This window comes from Schistocerca gregaria, chromosome 11, assembly GCF_023897955.1.
Source record: "Schistocerca gregaria isolate iqSchGreg1 chromosome 11, iqSchGreg1.2, whole genome shotgun sequence".
NCBI lineage: Eukaryota > Metazoa > Arthropoda > Insecta > Orthoptera > Acrididae > Schistocerca > Schistocerca gregaria.
This window is the reverse complement of record NC_064930.1, coordinates 106,800,437-106,818,654: the sequence shown is the minus strand read 5'-3', so window position 1 is coordinate 106,818,654 and position 18,218 is coordinate 106,800,437. Positions and strand designations below refer to the sequence as shown.

General features: G+C 40.5%; 1 protein-coding gene across 1 annotated transcript in view; it reads right to left on the bottom strand.

The window, feature by feature from the left end:
- LOC126295359 (tRNA-dihydrouridine(47) synthase [NAD(P)(+)]-like) overlaps nucleotides 1-18,218 on the bottom strand; it is a 174,598-nt gene that overhangs the window by 92,088 nt on the left and 64,292 nt on the right. The window contains exons 4-5 of the mRNA XM_049987834.1: nucleotides 17,854-18,053; nucleotides 1,462-1,616 (exon numbers count right to left, since the gene is read on the bottom strand). Coding sequence (XP_049843791.1) covers nucleotides 1,462-1,616; nucleotides 17,854-18,053 — 355 coding nt within the window. The remainder of the gene's footprint in view (nucleotides 1-1,461; nucleotides 1,617-17,853; nucleotides 18,054-18,218) is intronic.

The following is an 18,218-nucleotide window of genomic DNA, read 5'->3' as shown; positions in this document are numbered from 1 at the left end:
GTTGGTTAGGTAAGCTCCTCCACCAAATCTGTTTTTGAATGTCCTGGGGCCAAATACTGCATAAAAAGCAAAATGAGATAGGTTTTTAAAGCACTGCACAATGCACGCCTTCAGTTCAGCTACGTTCAAAATCTGAGCACTGAACCCAACATTAATCACACAACACCACAGCCCAGAGTCACACGAATTAAGATAGGTCATTTGGACTGACAAGCTGTAGGGAAATTATGGCTGATAATTCTAGCATTTCCACAATGTCCCAGCAGCAGTTGCTTCACTGGCTGTGCAATGTGCAGAGTTGCGCCACCTTGCATTAAAATAAGCCTACTCTCACATCCGTGCTGTCGAAGGGTCGGACTGATATTTGTGTGCAAAGGACTTGCATAGCATTTACCAATGATGGTACAGGTCACAGGACTCACAGAATTCATCTCCTCAAAAAAACAAAAATATGGCCCTACAATACAAGATGCCGTCATCCCGTACCACACAGTCACCTTTGCAGAACGAAGTGGTACCCGTCAATGTGTGTGTGGATTTTGCGTTGCCCATACTTTTCAGTTTTTGCATACTGGCACATCACTGGAGATGGAAATGGGCCTTGTCTGTCCACAGAATGTTTCACGGCCTTTCATTGTACACTTTCACGCCAGCAAGACATTCCAAAGTGAATGTTTGTGTTTTTGGCAAATCAACAGGAAGCAAATCCTGAACACGGGTGTTTATGTACGAATAGCAATGCACGGTGTTTCATAAGATTTTAGGGAGCGTGCTCACACGCATCCCCAAGTTTGTGCAACTCCCCACGCACCATCTCCTTGCACACCACAACTTGACCCCTCCTGCAATACTACGGTCACATCTTCGACAGACGTAACACTGATATCTTTCCTCCCTCTGCCACATTTCAATTCAAAAGCACAAATTTTTGAATTCTGTAATCTTTTTCGCCACACCATTAGCAGCCATCGATCCAGTGCCTGGAACTTCCGCATGGCTTCCAGTTGTCTTTCTACAGAGCTTTGAAACTGGAACTTTAATCACACACACATTGTATTTCCAAGTGAAAATACTACTGTAATGTGTACGAACAATCAAGGAACTTGATTAAGAACAAATTTTTCACACAACTTAGAATTATGATTCTTGAGAAAGTTTCTTTTGGTTTGTCAAAAACTTGTACAAGTAGAGCAACCTCCATTTTGTCAGAAACAGATCAATTTGGAAAAAACAGCATAATAAATTTACTTAAAGGAAAATGAAAAAAACCTGCTCAGCAAATGAAGAAACTACTGCTTGATCTCTAATGTTCACTTTTACACTAGTAGACTTTGCTGTCCATCAGTGACATTCTCATTTACTGCATTTAGTACTGTAACTCTTCTAAATTGTCACATTTTACAGAAGTCTGGAGACAAGCAGATACAGTGCTGGTTAAGTAAATTCTGAAAATAGACTCACTTTTTTCTTCTCCACTTGTCGAGACTTTATCACATCTTCATCTGTGACAGCACCCACAGTTTTCACCGACTCTTCTGTGTTGGCAGGCTTATCTTCTGCGGTCTGGTCTGGGATGGGAGCTTTCGGTTCTTCTGATTTCCCATTTTCTCGTACTTCTGCAATAAGTAAGAAACTGCTACAGACAGCTAGGTTTAATGCTAAACTGAGGGGACAAAGGTATTTTTTGCTGTTTGAAAGAGGAATAAATATATAAATATGACAATATTATGAAAAGGATAGTTGCTACTCACCACATAGAAGAAATGCTGAGTGATAGATATGCACAACAAAAAGACTGTCAGAAAGTCATCTTTTGGCCAATAATGCCTTTGTCGGAGACAGACAACATACACACATGCGCTCATGCAAATGCAACACGCACACATACGGCTGCAATCTCTGACGGGTGAAGCTATATGAGAGAGAGAGAGAGAGAGAGAGAGAGAGAGAGAGAGAGAGAGAGAGAGAGAGAGAGAGAGACAGAGAGAGAGAGAGAGAATACTGTATTTTTTTGTCTATTCGGATTTTATTACTGTACAGTAATTCAATTTCCTGGTAAAATTTTCTCTTTTAGATACACACTGCACATGAAAGTCTATATCAGAGATGGCTAGTAGTCAAATAACAACAATGTGCAAAAAGATAGATTGCTACTTACTGTAAAGATGACATGTAACGTTGCAGATTGGCACAGTTAAATGAAACACAACTTTTGGCCACAGCCTTCATCAGAAAAAGAAAGAGAAGCACATACCACTCATTCAAACAAACAAACACACATCACATATACATGACCATCAACTCTGACAGCTTTGACATGAATTTAGAATTCAAATAACTTTTCTATCTACATAATTATTCAAATAAACACAGACACTAATACAAAAAAAATATTTGTCATGAAATCATTCACTGACCTCTCTGCAATATAAATAATTGTTTTGTATTTATTACTCGTAGCTTAAATGAGTAATGTAGAATAGCACCGCATTTTCGTTTCTTGCCTCTTGAATATAACTCTCTTGTGCACATCAAGAGTTTGGTTCTGCATCTCCATGAAGTTTCTGTCTGATAAAAATGTATTTTTGCGTAAGCTAGGACTTTCCCTCGGTGACAGGGATAGGAGAAACCGTCCAATTAAAATCCACACCATTATTGTAGTCCTGAATAACCGGTATTTTTCTGTATTTGTTTGGGCTTGGTTATAACAGATATTTTTCATTTTTTACTAATAACCGAGTGAAAGAACCAAAATATCAATTCTCCACAGCAGCAATGCTAAAATTTTCATTTTTAAATAACCTTTTTTTAAAAGAAGAGAGTAATTTTTGTAGGTAAAATTTTCAATTGGTTTGAAATATCGTTTGATTGTAGAAACTGGGGAAAACGATCAGTGCTGTTTTAATAACACTGATGACAGAAATGAGCAACAAACAAATGGCATAAGAATCGGTACAGCACTGGTGAGGCAATAATGTGTCTGCTGTGATGTGTCACGGTTTAAGGCATGTGCATAGGTGCAATGAGCAAGACTTGACCCCACTCAATCTGTACGGCAGTTTTTTGTCATCATCAGTCGTAAGTTTTATTGCAAAATGGTACGAACCGCAGTCTGGAAATATTTTTACAAAGTAATGAAGTACAAAGCTATATTTGGTTCCAAAAATTAAAGACCTGTCTTTCATTTAAATGAAATAATAAAAAAGGAAGAAAATTTGGTAAAAGTAATAAATTAAAAACTTAACAACAATTCATTCAAAGCATATAACAAAAGTTGCAGGTAGCTGATCTGCTTGTTGCCGTTGAAAATGGACAGATTAACATTAGAAACAGAGTTCTTCAACCTCAGTTTTTGCCCTTTAGCACCAACTGTGCGTAATGCACATATAGTGGTACGATCCATGATTACAACATGATTTTTGAACAGAGTTTCAAAAACTTAGAATCAATATGACAATGCCAGCAATTTTTTTGTAAGTATTGAGCCACTTGTCACTTTTTGAGAAAAGCAGCAACCTGTGGATGGACTATGTTTTCTTTTATTTCCCTATTCAATGTAATATTTTGATGTTATGTATCATGAAATTGAGAGAGTCAAAATGTTTCAATCTTTGTATGATTTGGGTCTTTATTGCTGTAAATGATAGAAATAAAAAAACCTGGTTACTTCAGAAATTAGTTATTTTGAGCAGTTTTAACAGTCTGGCTGAACTGGCATTGAAAAAAACTGATATAACTGAAAACCAGCTGTTTCTGCGATAACCGCCCTCCCTACTCAGTGGATTAGATGGAAAATTGCAGACTACAAAAAGAAGGGTTCCGTGTTCAATACTCTGTTGGCCATAGGATTTTTTTTCTGTCATGCCAAACAACAAAGAAATGTCAAGTTGCATAGTCTTTTGCAGTACATGTTAAACATATTAAGTCGCTCTCTATTTGGCTGGATAAGTCAGGTTGCTGCTGAGAGGAAAGTGGAGGGATACCACCAACAACTGATAAGTGCCTTGTAAAGCACTCCCAAGCAGCATTATAAATGTACAGTAGAACCTTAATAATCCAGTCCCAGACGGCCCAAGTCCCCGCTTAGTCCAAAATACCACTTCCGGTGTTAGCATATGGGTCACTGCTGCAGTCAGCACCAGACTTCTCGACAGCTCACCATCTGCGATACAAATCAGTAGGCAGGTGAACACTGCTAGGTGCGACCATTTTTAGTATGAAGTAGCTGGTTTCTAACTCGATCGAGAAGAGTAGAGCAAGTTGAGAGATGCTCCACAGGTCTCCATTGATACACATCTACACAGTGACAAGTCAAGTGACTATCTTTTTCTGTCTTTTCCTCATAGTATATTTATTAAATTTTGTGCCTGTTTGTGTTTAACAGATATAAGCTTGAATTCTATAAGCGTAAATTTGGGCAGTTTTCATTTCTTCTAAACAGGCAAGTACATAGCTCACTGTGGCATCGACACCCATTGGTGACACATCAGGAGGAAGCAAGTTGCGCATCTAGGATCATATCTGCTATTACAGTTTACTTCTTCAGTTACTTTCATCATGACTTTCTGACAAGGAGGGGAGCCTAAATGGGTGGAGGCTCAGTTTTGGAGCAAGACGGTTGCCCCAATACGACATCAAGCTCCATAGCTTCTAAAGAAGAATCGAGAGAGATGTCAGAGATGTTGATGTCGATATCATCATGACACATCAGGAGGAAGCAAGTTATGCATCTAGGATCATATCTGCTATTACAGTTTACTTCTTCGGTTAGTTTTGCTAGGATGGGTAGGATGTGTGCATGCTGTGTGTGGATGCAGGAGGAGCTGGCGACAGTTCACAAACAGCTGACTGCGCTTTTGAATTCGGTCGGTCACCTTCAAGCTGCTGCCTCGGAGTGTAGCGGCAGCAAAGAATCTTGTGTTTTGGGTTGTTTGGGGGAAGAGACCAAACTCCAAGGTCATTGGTCTCATCGGATTAGGGAAGGAAGTCGGCCGTGCCCTTTCAAAGGAACCATCCCAGCATTTGCCTGGAGCGATTTAGGGAAATCACGGAAAACCTAAATCAGGATGGCCGGACGCGGGATTGAACCGTCATCCTCCCGAATGCGAGTCCAGAGTGCTAACCACTGCGCCACCTCGCTCGGTAATCTTGTGTGTCGCACGGGCCTCTTCAGGCGTCACTTGTTTTGCCCACAGCCCGTTACCGAGGCACCTCCTAGAGTACCTGACAGTGGATCTGGTCTCACAACACAGTGGACGGCAAGTGGTAACACATTAACGTTGCTTGAGGCACAGGGCCGCTGTGGGGACTGGTCATCTGGACTCGTCCATTCACCCTTTGAGTGGACAGGTGGCCACTCCTTCAGCACAATCTGAAGAGGCACACACACACAGTGATTTCCTACTTATCAGCAGCTCCAATGTTAGGCAGGTTTTGGAGCCCTGTAGGCAGAAGCATTCAGGACTGAAAAAAAAGGCCAATGTGCACTCGGTATGTCTGCAAGGGGGCCTCATCTGAGATGTGCCGGCAGCCTCATCTGCAGGTATCGAGCTTGCGGGGTGCAGTCATCTGTCAGACGTGGCTCGTGTCGGCAGTGTCGACACTTGCTGCGTGGCTTCTGAGGCCGTCCTCAGTTCGTACGTGTGGCTGGCAGAAGTGGTAAGCCTCACACACAGCGTGTAAGCAGAGCTCGCAATTTGCAGCAGTGTTCCCAAAGTTGATCAGAGTCCTTCAGTTTGAAGCCAAGTGAAGGGTCTCAACCAAAGGATTCGTTGACTCGGTGACGGTCTTCTTGGCTGCACATTTCTTGATCTGTACTCATACAGGGGAGTACTTGTAGAGTTCACATGAGAATTTTGTAGGCTAGGTGGTAGTTTGAGATACTTTGATGAACACTCAGCAGCTGATACACAGCAAGAGAAGTCGGACCATGTTAAGAGTAAAGACACTTCGACAGTCAAAATTTTATCGGTAAACTGTCACAGTACTCGGAACAATGTTCCTGAATTTACTGCCCTTCCAGGAAAGGTCTCATGCTCAAATTATTTTCAGGGTCAAGGGCTGGCTGAAACAGGAAGTGGAAAGCTATGAGATATTTAGTGAGCCATCGATTGTATATCGGAAAGACAGGTTAGAGGCCATACGAGTGGGAGTATTCATTGCAGTTGACAAAAACATTGTCTCTACTGAGGTCGAAGCCGACTGTGACAGTGAAGTTATCTGGTCACGTGAAACAGGTCCAGGTGAAACTGAGCTAATTGTTGGATGTTTTTACCAGCCACCTGATTCTGCTTTGACAGTTCTAGAGTCATCCAAGGATTGTGGATGATCAGCAGTGCTTCAATATGTACCGAGCATAGACTGGTATGTCTCTGGATTCATAGGAGGGGGTACAGACAGTCATGCGAAGCACCTTTGAACACGCATCCTGAAAACTACCTCGAGCAGCTAGGTCGGCAGCCCACGTGCAATGGATGTATCTTAGACCTTATAACTACAAATAGGATGGACCTTATCAACAACGTCATTATAGAAACAGGGATTAGTGATCATGATGTCATTGTAGCAATTATGGTTATGAAAATTTTTAAATCAATTAAGAAGGCTAGGAGAGTGTTTATGCTAGAAAGACCAGATAAGCAGTTGTTGTGATCTCACTTAGACAGTGAAATGACATCACTTAGTTCCAGTAAGACGAATGCAGAGGAATTACGGGCAAAGTTTAAGCAGATTGTAAATCACAGTCTGGAGAATTATGTGCCTAGTAAGTGCATTAAAGATAGAAAAGACCCACCATGACTTCAAAATGAGATTTAGAAAATGATGAGGAAACAGAGGCTGTAGCACTTGTAGGGAAGCAGCCTACACACACCACATAGAATTCATATGCTTTCCATTGTGTGCCAGCCTAAACCGCTGTAACTAGCTATAACGTCATGAACATTGCTCAATACATTAAAATCTGAAATGTTAATAGCATGTCAGGAGTGATGCTAATATGATAATGTGTTAAGTTTCTGTTTAGTAACTTTAACAGCCTCCCCCCATGAACCATGGACCTTGCCGTTGGTGGAGAGGCTTGCATGCCTCAGCGATACAGATGGCCGTACCGAAGGTGCAACCACAACGGAGGGTTATCTGTTGAGAGGCCAGACAAGCATGTGGTTCCTGAAGAGGGACAGCAGCCTTTTCAGTAGTTGCAGGGGCAACAGTCTGGATGATTGACTGATCTGGCCTTGTAACCATTACCAAAACGGCCTTGCTGTGCTGGTACTGCGAACGGTTGAAAGCAAGGGGAAACTACAGCCGTAATTTTTCCCGAGGGCATGCAGCTTTACTGTATGATTAAATAATGGTGGCATCCTCTTGGGTAAAATATTCCAGAGGTAAAATAGTCCCCCATTCGGATCTGCGGGCAGGGACTACTCAAGAGGATGTCGTTATAAGGAGAAAGAAAACTGGCATTCTACGGATCAGTGTGTGGAATGTCAGATCCCTTAATCGGGCAGGTAGGTTAGAAAATTTAAAAAGGGAAACGGATAGGTTAAAGTTAGATATAGTGGGAATTAGTGAAGTGTGGTGGCAGGAGGAACAACACTTTTGGTCAGGTGAATACAGGATTATAAACACACAATCAAATAGGGGTAATGCAGGAGTAGCTTTAATAATGAATAAAAAAAATAGGAGTGCGGGTAAGCTACTACAAACAGCATAGTGAACGCATTATTGTGGCCAAGATAGACACAAAGCCCATGCCTACTACATTAGTACAAGTTTATATGCCAAGTAGCTCTGCAGATGAAGAAATTGATGAAATGTATGATGAGATAAAAGAAATTATTCAGGTAGTGGAGGGAGATGAAAATTTAATAGTCATGGGTGACTGGAATTCGATGGTAGGAAAAGGAAGAGAAGGAAACTTAGTAGGTGAATATGGATTGGGGGTAAGAAATGAAAGAGGAAGCCGCCTGGTAGAATTTTGCGCAAAGCAAATCTTAATCATAGCTAACACTTGGTTCAAGAATCATAAAAGAAGGTTGTATACATGGAGGAATCCTGGAGATACTAAAAGGTATCAGATAGATTATATAATGGTAAGACAGAGATTTAGGAATCAGGTTTTAAATTGTAGGACATTTCCAGGGGCAGATATGGACTCTGACCTCAATCTATTGGTTATGAACTGTAGATTAAAACTGAAGAAACTGCAAAAAGGTGGGAAATGAAGGAGATGGGACCTGGATCAACTGACTAAACCAGAGGTTGTACAGAGTTTCAGGGAGAGCATAAGGGAACAATTGACAGGAACGGGGGAAAGAAATACAGTAGAAGAAGAATGGGATGAAGTAGTGAAGCCAGCAGAGGACCAAATAGGTAAAAAGACGAGGGCTAGTAGAAATCCTTGGGTAACAGAAGAAATATTGAATTTAATTGATCAAAGGAGAAAATATAAAAATGCAGTAAATGAAGCAGGCAAAAAGGAATACAAACGTATCAAAATGAGATCGACAGGAAGTGCAAAAATAAAATGGCTAAGCAAGGATGGCTAGAGGACAAGTGTAAGGATGTGGAGGCTTATCTCACTAGGGGTAAGATAGATACTGCCTACAGGAAAATTAAACAGTGTTTTGGAGAAAAGAGAACCATTTGTATGAATATCAAGAACTCAGATGGAAACCCAGTTCTAACCAAAGAAGGGAAAGCAGAAAGGTGGAAGGAGTATATAGAGGGTCTATACAAGAACGATGTACTTGAGGACAATATTATGGAAATTGAAGAGGATGTAGATGAAGATGAAATGAGAGATACGATACTGCGTGAAGAGTTTGACAAAGCACTGAAAGACCTGAGTCGAAACAAGGCCCCCGGAGTAGACAACATTCCATTAGAACTACGGACAGCCTTGGGAAAGCCAGTCCTCACAAAACTCTACCATCTGGCGAGCAAGATGTATGAAACAGGCGAAATACCCTCAGACTTCAAGAAGAATATAATAATTCCAATCCCAAAGAAAGCAGGTGTTGACAGATGTGAAAATTACCGAACTATAAGTTTAATAAGTCACAGCTGCAAAATACTAACGTGAATTTTTTACTGAGGAATGGAAAAAATGGTAGAAGCCAACCTCGGGGCAGATCAGTTTGGATTCCGTAGAAATTTCGGAACGCGTGAGGCAATACTGACCTAACAATTTATCTTAGAAGAAAGATTAAGGAAAGGCAAACCTATGTTTCTAGCATTTGTAGACTTAGAGAGAAAGCTTTTGACAATGTTGACTGGAATACTCTCTTTCAAATTCTGAAGGTGGCAGGGGTAAAATACAGGGAGCGAAAGGCTATTTACAATTTGTACAAAAACCAGACGGCAGTTATAAGAGTCGAGGGGTATGAAAGGGAAGCAGTGGTTGGGAAGGGAGTGAGACAGGGTTGTAGCCTGTCCCCGATGTTATTCAATCTGTATATTGAGCAAGCAGTAAAAGAAAGAAAAGAAAAATTCGGAGTATATATTAAAGTCAATGGAGAAGAAACAATAACTTTGAGATTCGCCGATGACATTGTAATTCTGTCAGAGACAGCAAAGGACTTGGAAGAGCAGCTGAACAAAACAGACACTGTCCTGAAAGTAGGGTATAAAATGAACATCTACCAAAGCAAAACGAGGATAATGGAATGTAGTCAAATTAAATCGGGTGATGCTGAGGGAATTAGATTAGGAAATGAGACACTTAAAGTAGTAAAGGAGTTTTGCTATTTAGGAAGTAAAATAACTGATGATGGTCGAAGTAGAGAGGATATAAAATGTAGACTGGCAATGGCAAGGAAAGCGTTTCTGAAGAAGAGAAATTTGTTAACATCGAATATAGATTTAAGTGTCAGGAAGTCATTTCTGAAAATATTTGTTTGGAGTGTAGCCATGTATGGAAGTGAAACATGGACGATAACTAGTTTGGACAAGAAGAGAATAGAAGCTTTCGAAATGTGGTGCTACAGAAGAATACTGAAGATAAGGTGGATAGATCACATAACTAATGAGGAGGTATTGAATAGGATTGGGGAGAAGAGAAGTTTGTGGCACAACTTGACTAGAAGAAGGGATCGGTTAGTAGGACAGGTTCTGAGGCATCAAGGGATCACAAATTTAGCATTGTAGGGCAGCGTGGAGGGTAAAAATCATAGAGGGAGGCCAAGAGATGAATACAGTAAGCAGATTCAGAAGGATGTAGGCTGCAGTAGGTACTGGGAGATGAAGAAGCTTGCACAGGTTAGAGTAGTATGGAGAGTTGCATAAAACTAGTCTCAGGACTGAAGATAACAACAACAACAACAACAACTACTACTACAACTTTCACAGTTTTCAAAATTTGGACGTTTTATGTAAAAATCATTGGCACAACAGGAAGGAGCTATAAACTTCAAAATTTATATTCAGGTTCCTTTTTCATTCTAACTTAATAGAAGCAGCATGCTGGATCTCAAAAAGTAATATTTTGGTTGAAATTAATGATTTCCTGTTTTGCCCTAAATGTACGGAAGCAAGATAGATTAAGTAAGTGATCAGATAAAGCTAGGATGTTTAGATTTAAATAGAATAGTGATACACTATAATAACAAAGACGCGAGAAATTTTAAAAAGGTAACTATAAAACTATAGCTGTAACGTCTCTCCAAAGGGCAAGTTCAAAGTTCACCTTTTGCATGCAGTGCAACTAAAATAATTCTCTCGCCAAAAGTATTTAACCTATCCACATCAGAATTTTATTACAGATACCAACCTGTGTGCTGATTGCACATTTAAATTGAGCACTTCATTGGCCTTCAGCGAATTAAGCAATTAATTATTTAGTAACTTGAAGTGGTGCTCTGCTAGCCCCCAGCAGCTAGTCACGAAGGCAAATTTTGTCAGTTGCGCCTTCGGCGGTTAAATAAATAAGAGCGCTGTGAGCTAAGGCCAGGCACCAGTTCTCTTCTAGATTCATATCAACGTGCACTCCATGTCAGAAACCACGTCACGTCTGTGCAGTTGCAAGGAACAGTCTCGGATGCCATATTACGTAACTCGGAATGCACGTAACAATGAGTTCGCATTGGGGTAAAGTGTTAATTGCGGAACGACCTCAGTGATTTATTCTCAGTTTGCTTATGTCGTATCTTGACGTGTCACCGCACAACGGACCTTCTACCATTACTAGTGTGGCGTTTGGTGAGTATTGACATCAAATTTTGGTGAGCATTTACTTTGAACATTTACATCGATAACGATTATTGAACAGTTTCGTTATCTAGGGAGAATAGGATCCATGAAATAGATGCTGAACAGCTCTTATAGTACAAGAGCTGATAGTAGCATTGCTTAGGTAAACTTTTGTCTGGAACTTTACTCTTTATCGTTTTGAGAATATAGTGAAAATTGTTATAGTAAACTGCATTTTCTATGAATTCCAGACACCATCCTAAATCCTCAGGGTAATGAACTTCGATGATCAATAACTTTATTTCTCCATCAGAGCACGCACAGTGAACTTTAATTACAGGCATCAAGTTTTTGCTAATCACTTTCCGGTTGCCAACATTGAGCTTGAGAGCCTGTGTTGAGAACGGCAACAATAAAAAAACTTTCACCTGCCACCCCACATTCTCTCAGTTTGAAAGAGAATGCCCAAATGACGACAAGTAAATGTTTACAGAGATTTGTGCATCTGTGAAAAGATCTATGCACTAAGCATACAACTACTACTACTGCCATTCCTTAGCTAAGGACCCGATAGAGGAAATGAGAAAATTCTATTGTTGTGGTCTTCAGTCCTGAGACTGGTTTGATGCAGCTCTCCATGCTACTCTATCCTGTGCAAGCTTCTTCATCTCCCAGCACCTACCGCAACCTACATCCTTCAGAAACTGTTTAGTGTATTCATCTCTTGGTCTCCCTCTACGATTTTTACCCTCCACGCTGCCCTCCAATACTAAATTGGTGATCCCTCGATGTCTCAGAACATGGCCTACCAACCGATCCCTTCTGCTAGTCAAGTTGTGCCACAAGCTCCTCTTCTCCTCAATTCTATCCAATACCTCCTCATTAGTTATGTGATCAACCCATCTCGCTAAATGGATCTACGGCTTCCATCCAGTGATTTGTTGACCAGTCTGGTGTGGTAGCTGAAGACAGAAAAACAAAATCTGAAGTTTTAAATTTCACGTTCAGGAAATTGTTCACGCATGAGAATTGTACAAACACACAGTCCTTTGACCATCGAACAGACTCCCATATGGACAACACAGTAATAAGCATCTATGGCATAGAGAAACAACTGAAGGAGTTGGAAACAAATAAGTCACCAGGTGTGGATGGAACCACAATTCAGTTTCTTGAAGAGCACTCTGTGGCACTGGCCACAAACTTAGCTTGCATTTATCACGAATCTCTTGCCTACCGCAAAGTCCCAAGTGACTGAAATAAAGTGCTGGCGACTCCTGTGTATAAGGATAAAATAACAGACCTGCAAAATTACAGACCAATGTACGTAACATAGGTTTACTGCAGAAACCTTGAACATATTATCACTTTGAATATAATAAATTTTCTTGAGACCGAGAAGCCTATGTCCACAAATCAGCATGGTTTTAGAAAGCATCACTCATGTGAAACTCAACTTGCCCTTTTCTCTCATATAATATATTGTGAATTATGGATGAAGGGAAACAGGCAAATTTCCTATTTCTAAATTTCCAGAAAGTTTTAGACACAGTGCCTCACTGCAGGCTGTCAAAAAAGGTATGAGCATATGGAATATGTTCACAGATATGAGGGTGGCTCGAAGACTTCTCAAGTTGTACGGAAGGACCCAGAATGACATCCTCGATGGCGAGATGAGGGCATAATCAGGGGTATATACATAAATGATTTGGCGGCCAGGATAGGCAGCAATCTGCAGTTGTTTGCTGATGATGCCGTGATGTTTGGTAAGGTGTCATCATTGAGTGGCTGTAGGAGGATACAAGATGACTTGGATGAAATTTCTAGTCAGTGTGATGAATGGTAGCTAGCTCTAAATGTAGAAAAATGTAAGTTAATGTAGGTAAGTATGAAAAACAAACCTGCAAAGTTTGGGCACAGCATTAGCCGTGTCCTGCTCGACACAGTCACGTCATTACGATCATACGTTGCCGACAAGAGACAATGTGTTAAGTTGTATCGTACAACCGCAGGACTTATACAAACAGTAAAATCATCTTATAAAATTCTTAACTGTGGAGTCCCTCAGGGAAGTATTATTGGGCCTTTTCTGTTCATTGTGTACATCAATGATATAATAATTCCAAAAAATGCAGACCTTGTGAATTATGCCGACACCACCTCCTTCATAAGCTGGGGCCCTACAAAACAGCTAGCAGTGCAAAATAATATGAAGAACACTAGCCTTATCACAGAATATATGACTAAAAATAAATTGGCATTAAATAAGGAAAAGACAATTATAATGGAGTTTATACTAATAAAATAGAAAGAAACATTCCACATGGGAAAAATATATTAAAAACAAAGATTCCATGACTTACCAAATGGGAAAGCGCTTGTAGATAGACGCAATAAAAAACACACAAACACACACACACACACAAATTTCAATCTTGCGCAACCAACGGTTGCTTCGTCAGGAAAGAGGGAAGGAGAGGAAAAGACGAAAGGATGTGGGTTTTAAGGGAGAGGGTAAGGAGTCATTCCAATCCCGGGAGCGGAAAGACTTCCCTTAGGGGAAAAAAAGGACAGGTGTACACTCGCTTGTGTCTGTGTATGTGCGGATGGATATGTGTGTGTGTGTGTGTGTGTGTGTGTGTGTGTGTGTGTGTGTGTGTGTGTGTGTGTGTGCGCGTGCGAGTGTGTGTGTGTGTGTGTGTGTGTGTGTGTGTGTGTGTGCGCGTGCGAGTGTGTGTGTGTGAGTGTACACCTGTCCTTTTTTTCCCCTAAGGGAAGTCTTTCCGCTCCCGGGAGTGGAATGACTCCTTACCCTCTCCCTTAAAACCCACATCCTTTCGTCTTTCCCTTTCCTTCCTGAAGAAGCAACCATCGGTTGCGAAAGCTAGTAATTCTGTGTGTGTGTTTGTGTGTTTTGTTCATGTGGCTATCTGCCGGCGCTTTCCCGCTTGGTAAGTCTTGGAATCTTTGTTTTTAATATATTTTTCCCATGTGGAAGTTTCCTTCTATTATATATATATATATATATATATATATATATGTGTGTGTGTGTGTGGCCACATGTGTGTCTACCTGCCCCTTTCCCCCCCTAAGATAAGTCTTTCCTCTACAGAGATTGGAATGACTCCTTACCCTCTCCCTTAAAACCTACATCCTTTCGTCTTTCCCTCTCCTTCCCTCTTTCCTGACGAAGCAACCGTTGGTTGCAAAAGATTGAAATTTTGTGTGTGTGTTTGTGTGTTTTTTTTATTGTGTCTATCTACCAGGAGTTTATACTAAATTACAAATCAAGACAAATGGATACTGAGCCAGAGTTATCAATTGAAACAATTGACAAACATAAATTCCTGGGTATTATAGTTGATGAACATCTTACATGGAAGGAGCATATCAGCTACATGTGTAAAAAAATCTCGTGTGATACCTACCTGCTAAAACGCCTTTCTAGCATAACAACATTATCAGTCTTAAGACAAATCTATTTTGGTATTATACACTCCCACCTACAATGCGGTATTGAGATTTGGGGTGGGGCACCAATGGTATACATGGATAGGGCTTTTAGAGCCCAGAAGAGAGTAATTAGGATAATAGCGAATATTAGTAAATGTCAATCCAGCAGATAATACTTCATTAAGTATAATATACTAACAGTGTATTCATTATATGTTTTAAGGACTATACTGCTTGTAAAAGAAAATATTGAGCACAGTATAATAAATAGTGATATCCAGAAATAAAAAAGCAATCGATCATAATCCATTTTCTGCTGCCAAATACCATAAAAATGTTAAAAGGAAACATATTTAAAATAAAGTTAAAGCAGCTGTTAATTGCTAAAAGTTTGTACTCCATCAAGGAGTTTTAATGTTGTATGTACTGACTGACTATATCCACGACTGTAAAAGTTATTATGGACAAATAAAACATTATATTATATTTAAATATCTGAGCATAACACTGCAGAATAATATGACATGGAACAAGAGTGTGAGAATTGTGGTAGGAAAGGCGACTTGACTTTGGTTTATTGGAAGAATTCTAGGAAAGAGTGGTTCACCTGTAAAGTGGACCACATGTAGGATGCTACTGTGAGCTATTCTTGAGGCCTGCTCGAGCATTTGAGACCTGTACCAGCTCCACAAACAACACCCAATTATTACAGAGATGCTTCGGAAACTCAAATGGCAGTCCCTGGAGGGAGGGTGATTTTCTTTTTGAGGAAAATTTAGAGAACCGGCATTTGAAGTTGACTGCAGAATGATGGTACTGCCAGCAACATAATACTGTGCGTAAGGACCACGAAAATACGATATGAGAAATTAGGGCTCATAACGAGGCATACAGACAGTTGATTTTCCCCTCATGCTACTTGCAACTGGAACAGGAAAGTAAGTGGCTAATAGTGGTATTGGGTACCCTCAGCCACGCACCATAAAGTGGATTGCAAAGTATCGATGTAGATCTAGATCTAGATGTAGAGATGAACAATTAGATACAGGATATTTGTGTTCTAACAAGTTGGAAAACTACCTCAAATTGGTCTACAAAACCTATCTAAGCTACAGCGCATCGCACAAAATTGTCAATATCCTCTCACTTTCTTCGTGAAAACTATCAGTCCTACAGAAAAAAGACTAGGATCTTCTTTGTTGAAAATTTATTGTAGTTTGACTATGTATCGCAAAACTTTTTCAGTAGAGGCTGCAGTTTTAGAGTTATTTGAGAAACATACACAAAAGTGACACTAAATGTGTTCTATTTCGGAAACAATTTGGAATAGGCCATATGTCCACATGAAGTTTTCCTCTCATATCCCTGGTTTTAGAACATTCCTCTTGGAACAACCCTGTGTTTGCGCAGGAGATAGGTGTGGAGAGCAGAGTGCTGCGGCTACTAGAGATGGGTAGTTCGTGAACGAACGGGTGCAAAGGAATAGTTTACCAAAATGAATGAAAGAACTGAGGAACAAATTCCAAGGAACGATCGGTTCATAGTTCACTTCGGTCACGGCGGTCTACTTATAGTTCCCGAGAACGAGGAACGATCGGTTCATAGTTCACTAGTTCACGTCGGTCACTTCGGCAGTTCTCCTTCCAGCCTCGGTCGCGTGCTCGTCTCAGTCTCAGTTTCCCTCGGCCGCACTCGTCGTCCTTCGCATGACCACCTGTCTCAGTTCCACTGCCGACTGCTTCTTGTTAGTTCAGTATCCAGTTGTTCGTTTCGTTCACTGCACTCGCCTGTTTTACACGTGTTGCAAACTGTTCTTGCACTTGGTTCTGGCTATTCAGTGTCCACAACCGGTAATCAGAAAGTATTTTATAGTTATGTAACTTACGTTGTATGAAATAGGTACGTCTTTTCAGGTAACAAAAGAGCATGTCAGCTCACTTCATTATATCGATGAACAGCAGAAGACATACTTATAACAAGGCAAGTTTTTTTGTTTGTTATTCATATATTTTTTGGTTTCATCGACTTGATTTAGCAGCTAACTTTCAATAATTTGCTTAATTTTTAGTGTAAGAAAATTCATATAAAACGATTTTTGTGTATCTTTTATATACAAAACATTACATTTAGGAAGGCTCTAATTATTTTTAAGTTTGGTTGTTTCTAGTTTGCATTACCTGCTAGCTTGGTTTCTTTGGGGGAAAAAAAGAGAGATGTGTTGTGGGTCTTTTGGCTCAGTAGCAAAAGCGGTGTCTCTCCGTTTGAAAAGACATAGATTGCCATAAGATCATATTTACTTATTATCTCAAAAACATTTGTTCAGAAGGAGCTTTCAAACCAAAAACTTTATAACTGCGAACTTAATTATTATTACTATTGCTGCATTAACTTCAATAATGCAACATAAAAACCTAATTTTTACTAAGTGCGTGATGCAAATATGAGAAAACCACATTTTATTTTATGCTTTCATAAAGTCTCTACTTCGCCTACGAACTCAGAGAGAACGTGAAGTATATATAGGGTGTAAACGATTATTGATTACAATGTAGCAGAGCTATGTAGTGGAAGTCTAAACGAAGAATTTTATACAAGACACTTGTGGTCTATTAAGTTGGGAAACCAGTCACCAACAGGTTTACAAGACTACATGAGTGCGTCGCGTGAGATTTTCATGCTCTCTTCTCCATTTCTCTACACATCGTCATCGATTGTTTCGCAATTGTTGCTTGCATTAGCTTGTTATTTCTTCACTGCCTAATTATTACATGTTTCTCTGTTTGTTGCATCTGCTCGTAACAAGAAAAACATCGTCCGTGAGTAGTTGGTTGGCTAAACAAGAGTTCTGCAGAATCACAGAAATTACTTCTAAAAGTGTGTAAGAATTCTGTAATGAGTAAAAACTCTGTACTCCAGGAGGGAGGCAAGTGCCCCCTATTGGTGCCCCCCATCCTTCAGTAACCTACACTACTAGTTTTCAGTTTTTCATAAGAACCATATACCAAGCATAATGAATGGTGAATGAGTGAAAACGGACAGTTCCCAAAAAAGAATGATCAGCAGTGAACTAGCTCCCAAGGATGAACGAGTTTGCCAATCTCTAGTGGCTACTGCCTAAAGGCAGTACTTCATGCAAGAACACACAACTTCAGACCTCAAACGACAGGTGACAACTAGTGTAAATCACCAACAAGAGTCTGGCCGGCTCACCTTGTGGCTTCTTGTTTCTGGAGCAGGCAGCGACCGCGGCCTCCGCCCTCGAGAAGTCGTACCTGCGCTTCCGCAGGTTCTCCTGCAGTTCGCGGTGTAGCGCGTTCGTCGTGCCCTGTCGAGGGTCTGACGCGTACTTCGACATCTTCTCGGCATCTACCATATTCTTTCCATCTGTCGTCAGGTGTGCCCCACCGAATCTGAGAAACAAAGAAAAACTGGTCCAGTTCGGTGCCACTATCTCTTACCTTGTTGCTGTAGAGCTGCAGTGCGTAGTTGAACAAGTGGACCTTGTAAAGGTCTAGCTACACATATGTGAAAAGACTTGATATCACGTAAAACAAAGTGGGAATTGTATCAAAACA